This window comes from Epinephelus moara, chromosome 11 (assembly GCF_006386435.1).
Source record: "Epinephelus moara isolate mb chromosome 11, YSFRI_EMoa_1.0, whole genome shotgun sequence".
NCBI classification, from domain to species: Eukaryota; Metazoa; Chordata; class Actinopteri; order Perciformes; family Serranidae; genus Epinephelus; species Epinephelus moara.
In genome coordinates, this window is record NC_065516.1 from 23,742,439 (window position 1) to 23,748,624 (window position 6,186).

Sequence of the window (6,186 nt, forward strand, 5' to 3'; positions counted from 1 at the left end):
AAATCTTGCCACGCACCTCTCTCTGTCCCTCGTCCACACTCAACAGATTGTCTCCACACACACACACACACACACCAAGATTTATTGCATTAAGACAGTCCACTTCCCTCTGTCTGTCTGTCCCTCTCTTGCACATCCTCTTTCTTCCTCTCCGTCTCTCCCTCTCCGTCCCTCTCTCCGCCTCACACACAGACAGAAAGCCTGGCCCCTTTTCATTAGAGGCCACTGTAACAACAAATTGATGTAGTTTTATAGCCAGCAGTGTCTATGTTTGTCTGACGTTTATGTTGGGTCGTTAATCTCCCCATTGACCTCTCTATCTCTCCCTTTTTATCCATGCTCCCTCTCTCCCCGTCGCTCAGCTCTCCCATTGGTGGCCTGCAGATCCGCTATGACTCCTCGGGGTCGTTGCCGGGGCCGGGGCTGGGGTTGCTAGGGGCGGGGGGAGGCGGCGGGGAGACGCTGCCCCCGGTGGCCACCAGCATAGAGCAGCTCCTGGAGAGGCAGTGGAACGAAGGACAGAGCTTCCTGCTGCAGCAGGGAGCGCAGGGAGACGGTGAGAGGACACACACGCTCACACACACACGGCTGCGTATCATTTTAGATATTTTGATGCCTTACCCTGATAACTTTTGTAATTTAACTACAGACGACAAATTTCTCAAAACCTGTACCAAGGTTTTACACCCGACCCCACAGCTGATCGTTATTTCCACCTTGTCCTTCTTCGCCACGTTTTTCTCCTCTGATCGATTGATCCATCGCCCTTTTGCCTTCCAGCTGATACCGCTTGCGTGGTCTATTGCTTCCTCTTTTCAGTCACTTTCTCATTTTATCTAGTGTTGTCGATTTCTGACAGTTATCTGCCGGTCTGAATATCCTGTCTGGGATCTATAAAGTGAAAATAAAAAAGGGATGGCGGCCTGGTTGTTAGAAAGGTCGACCTTCGCCTGGACTCAGGTTCAAGTTCCCATGTGTGCAAATCATCCTGTTTTTTTGTGGGGCATCTATGGCCCGCATGTCGGAAGTATTCTTGGGCAAGATGCTGAACCCCAAACTTGCTCCTGGTGGCTGTTCCATCGGTGTATGAGTGCGTGTGAATGGCACGTTACATGATGGCCTCAGCCACCAGTGTGTGAGTGGGTGAATGTGACTTGTAGTGTAAAAGTGCTTTGAGTTGTTCTAGAGGAAAACTGGAAAAGTGCAGACCATTTACTTTTTTCCACCAGCTTGTCCTTGTTGCTGAGACTGCACAGGCACCAGGGTCACTGCTCTGTAGCTGATCTTGACCTCTGACCTCCCCGTGGTGTACATCTGTCTCATCAGTCACTGGGTGTTTTAACCAAGAGGTGTGGAGGCTTAGCAGAGGTGCATGGTGTTGCATTAAGCAAGAACTGGGCTTTCTTGCTTGTGAAAAGATCCCAGATATACAAAACATTCCAAGTTTGAAAAGCCTGTGTCGACCTCACACTGCAACAGGATGAAATTTATCATCCCAAATTTGAATGTAAGTTTTCTTTTTGGACAGAAGTAAATTGGAAACTCAGTGCAAAGAGATTTACAAAATATTTTTTATTTTAGCAGGAAGCAGGAAGTGCTGTCGCTTCATTACATCCACTCTGATCGGATCAATCAGTTTTCTCTCCCTCATCTTTCTCTCTCTGTGTCTTTCAGTGGTGGGCATGTTGAAGTCCCTCCACCAGCTGCAGGAGGAGAACAGGAGGCTGGAGGAACAGATCAAAACTCTAACCATGAAGAAAGAGAGACTGCAGCTCCTCAGCGCCCAGCTATCAGTGCCTTTCACCCCCACCACGGCCTCCTCCGGTACAAACACATTCTCAAGTGTGAACATTTATTGCGTATATGTGCTTCATATGATTTTAAATGGAATACCCTACTAAACAAGATATTTGATGACGTCACCTCGGACATTTTTCCCTATTTTTCTGCCATTTTACACACAAAATTATTGTAGATTAAGACATGATCAGCAGAATTATTGATGAAGTGAACACAGAGAGGATTTAACCTGCATTGATTTGTGTTGCAGATGTGAAAGGAACTCATCTGGGAGCCACTGACTCATCTCTACCCGTGGCAGCTCAGGTAACAACACACACCCTACACCACAGAGTAGAGCGCTACATTACACAACGGAGCGGTGACGTGTCATTCATGTAATAATTGAATTAGTTAAGGATCAGCGATACAAGTGTCAGATGATAAAGTTTAGTTATATCAGGTTATGTCATTGTTTTACACCTCATTACACTGTAAATCACTTTACATTTGTGATTAAGTGTATATAATGAAAAGAACGCTGTCGTTGACTTGTCATTAACAGTTTCTGTCTCTCTCTCTCAGGACGGTGCGTCATGTGGTGGCCACAGCAGCAGTGGCTCCACCTCATCTCTCTCCACGCCTCCCTCCGTCTCCCAGAGTCCGCCCCAGCCTCAGCTGAACGGGGTCGCCGCTGTAGGGACGGCCCCAGCCGGGCTGGGCGGGGTGGCGGGGCTGATGGGTGCTCTGGGCGCAGGTAGCGCTCTGGGCATGGGAGGGATTGTCGGGGCGCTGAACGGGGTGATCCAGACGCCGGCGGGCACTGCCAGCCCTCACACACACACTACGGGAGCAGCTACGGGCGTCTCGTTGCCTGTTAATAACAGGTAGGTCTGACAACTGCATTTATTATCCTGACATTTTCTAATGATAAGAAAACTTTTGGTGGTGTCGTATCACCCACACAAACATATCCAGTAACTGTCAGTGGATTAAAGGTCTCTAAATGTGTTCCAGTTGTCGAACGTTGTTGAGATCTGTCAACACATCTTACAGCTCTGAAAACACCACAGTCTAATCTGATCATATCTAATGTCAGGGTACATACATGTCTGGCAACCTCAAGATGACTATTGCGTCTTCTCTTTGTTTCCTTTTGCTTGCGTGTTGGATTGTTGCAGCTCAGCAACTAGTAAAAACAGGTGAGACAGAAGCGTGTCCAGGGTCACAACAACCTGTAGCTGTTTCCTTCAACGACCCTCAAGTCTGTCAGAAGAGATTTAGTGACGATGTCGTGCCGCATGTTTTGTGTGTGTGTGTGTGTGTGGTTTTGTGAATTCATACCCCCCTTTGCAGTATCACACTCTCATAAAGCTCTGTTTTGAAGTTGTGTATTAAAATGTGTCGTGCTCAGAGCTGATAAGGAGTGTTTATTGTGTTTGTCTGACCATGAGTTGTGTTTCTGTCTCATCAGCGCCGCGCGGCTCAGCCTGCTGTCTGAGCAGCAGAGATTCCTCCTGCAGCATCAGCTCCAGCAGCTGCTGTCCTCACAGCCTTCAGCGGTACGACACACACACACACACACACACACACACACACACACACACACACTGAGCCACAGTTTTCCTTTGGACAATGGCTTAAATCACCGAGCTTATTAACTCATCTTTTTTTCTGTTTCTTCCGCTCCTCCTCTCCGCTCTTTTCTATCCAACTCTCATTTCTTTATTGTCTTAAACTTTTCCTTTCTCCTCCTTTTCCCTCTCATTTCCTCCTCTTTCTCCCTCTTTGCCCCTCCTCCCTCCTCTCCCTCTCCCAGGAGCAGCAGCAGGTGTTGTTCTACCAACTGCAGCAGGACCTCCAGCACCTGCAGTCCCTCTCCTCCGCTAACCAGATCCCCTCCATCCCACTCTCCTCCGCTCAGCTGCCCATCAACAACCTGATGCCTGGCGCCCAGAGCCAGGGCCAAGGCGCCATCACCGCCAACCCTTTCCTGGCGCTGCAGCACGCACACGCCGACACGCACGCCTCGGGGGCACAGAAGCCGCGGCTAGCTGAGAAGGCCGTGGGCGTCGCAGGGCAGGAGAAGACATGACGGCAGATGCTCTTTATTTTTTTTGGTTGTTTCTTTTTTTTAATAAATATGCAGAGTCTTCGGGAGATCAGCCTGTTTGTCAACTTTGTGGTTCAGTGATGAGAACATTGGCAGCAGAGAGATCTGTGTTCCTGGTGGATTTTTCTTTCCAGTGGTCGACTTTGTCAGGTTTATTTTGCAACTCTTTCAGGTTACAGTCTTAACTAAACATTTTGTTTTCATTTGTACTATTTATGTCCATCCAATTTTAATGTTTTTGTTGTTTTTTTTTAGCTGTAGTGCTGCTTCGGGTTCTTATTTTGTCACTGAGGTAATGATTTTCATTCGGTATCACTGGTAGCAACTTAGTGTGTTAGTGTCGGTAAATAAGCACATGGTGTGTTGGTCAGGTCGGCTCCTCAGAAACCTTTTCTGTCAGTGAGTTTCGCTCAGTTTTTTATTGTACACTCTCATCATTCTGCTTCTTCTTCACGTTTCCTCTTGTTGCTGTGTCGTGTTTTTGCATCTTTTCCGTTTCCACATTTCTCTTGCTGCTTCTCCATCCTCCACGCCAACAGTCCCTTTCAGTCTGGTCTCTCTGTTGTCTCACTCTCTCAGGGGCCTCAGCTAACCAGAGTCGTGCACTCGGCGCACAAGCTAGCACACACACACAACTACAAATGTAAAAAGAATAGCAGAAATACATGAATATAAAAACTACACTTCCCCACCACAGGACTTAACAGTAGCAGATGTATGTTTGACATCTGTGTCGCGGCGACCCCGAGGGGAATGTTGGGCGAGAGGCTTGTGAAAATATCCCACATGTTCTCGCTGTCGCCTCTCTCCCCGTGTCTCTTCCACTCCGTTTGTGCAGATCCGTTAATGTCAGTGAGCCAAGCCTCGTATGGTCACCACGGAAGCCTTGCTTTTGACTGTCTCTTCTCTGGGCCAGATTCAGGGGGCTCACTCAGGGATGTGAAACGTAAAAAGATAAAACCAGCAAGTTGAATGTTCAGAGGGATGCTTGAATCCACAAAGAGAAATTATGCAGTTGGTTGTCAGCGCGCGGACGTCATTACATTTCATCTTCCTGATTGAGCCCCCCGCTGCATCTACCTCTCGAGCAGGACCAGCCTATCAGGACCTAAAAGGCCGACAGCAGCGGCCGCTAAAAACCCACAGCAGTCAGGACTGGCCAATCAGGGTCCAAAATCCCAAGTGCCTGAGGCCAAGGGGGGGGAAGGCGGGATTTGTTTTCCTTTTACCTGTGTCCCTGTCACTCAGCCCAATTCTTCATAATGCTACTGGTAATTAAGCTGCGTTGCTACGGCAACAGATGACAAAAAAGATTTCATAGTATCAATAAAACCAGGAAATATAATTCTGCTGCGTTCTCTAATATCAAAGCCAACTTTGTATTGTGCTTTTTATTTATTGGGAGTTTTTGTCTGTGTAATGGGCATAAGATGATATATTTTAAACGCCCGCTGGTGTTGCTACTTAACATCAATTTGTACTACTGTGTAAAGTTTTGTTTGTATTTTTGTTTCCCCCTCATACAGTCAAATCTTGCTGTAAACCCTTTTTAATGACTTCTTCTCTGTGTTGTGTTTGGAAGCTAGAAGCTACTTGATAGTTGGCTGATTGGGGGAGGGGGGGTGTGGCTGTACATAGCTGTTTGTAGGGGGGAGGAAGTGTGTCGCAGTGGCACAGTTTTTACCTCGTTAAGTGTACATAAACCTTTCTCATTGGCCGTTGGTGTACATAAGTGATTGTGATTGGCCGTGCTGGTGTGAAGGAAAGCCAATGAAGCCTCAGTTTGTGTGTGTGTGAATCTTTTAGGACCAGATTTAAAAAAAGAAAAAATGAATTTAAAAAAAAAAAATAAGGTTGACAGGACTGGACACACAAAGTATTAATTTATTTTTATATGTGCAGGGACATTGTGTTTCTTTTTTTTTTTTTTTCTTTTTTTTTTTAAAGTTTTGCACCATTTTTCTTGATGAGAAGTCATTTTATACTTGGCACCGTGTTTTCATCTGTGCACACAGTTTGTTTGGATCAATTTTGTACGAGAGGAGAATAACTGGGGGGGGGGGGGGTCTGACATTGTATTTCAAAACACCAAAATAAAGAAACACTCTGGATAAAGTAACAAGAGCATTCAGTCTGTGTGTCAATGAGTTTGTCAATAAATAATTAAAATAAAAACATTATAAATGGTAAATTTGCTCCATTTGCTGTAAAGAGCTCTTTTACAGATACAAAGGAATTTATTTTTATTTACACCTGAATTATTACTGAATACACTGACCTTTTAAATCACAATA

The 6,186-nt window shown here is 46.1% G+C and overlaps 1 protein-coding gene across 3 annotated transcripts in view; it reads left to right on the plus strand.

The window, feature by feature from the left end:
- mllt10 (MLLT10 histone lysine methyltransferase DOT1L cofactor) overlaps nt 1–5,964 on the plus strand; it is a 52,257-nt gene extending 46,293 nt beyond the window's left edge. For 2 of the 3 annotated variants that reach the window (XM_050056140.1, XM_050056142.1), the window contains 7 exons: nt 363–556; nt 1,675–1,824; nt 2,051–2,106; nt 2,365–2,666; nt 2,961–2,981; nt 3,254–3,341; nt 3,599–5,964. In XM_050056140.1, coding sequence (XP_049912097.1) covers nt 363–556; nt 1,675–1,824; nt 2,051–2,106; nt 2,365–2,666; nt 2,961–2,981; nt 3,254–3,341; nt 3,599–3,874 — 1,087 coding nt within the window. In that variant the 3' untranslated portion in view covers nt 3,875–5,964. The remainder of the gene's footprint in view (nt 1–362; nt 557–1,674; nt 1,825–2,050; nt 2,107–2,364; nt 2,667–2,960; nt 2,982–3,253; nt 3,342–3,598) is intronic. The other variant, XM_050056141.1, reaches the window with a different exon arrangement.
- Nucleotides 5,965–6,186: the final 222 nt, after the last annotated feature.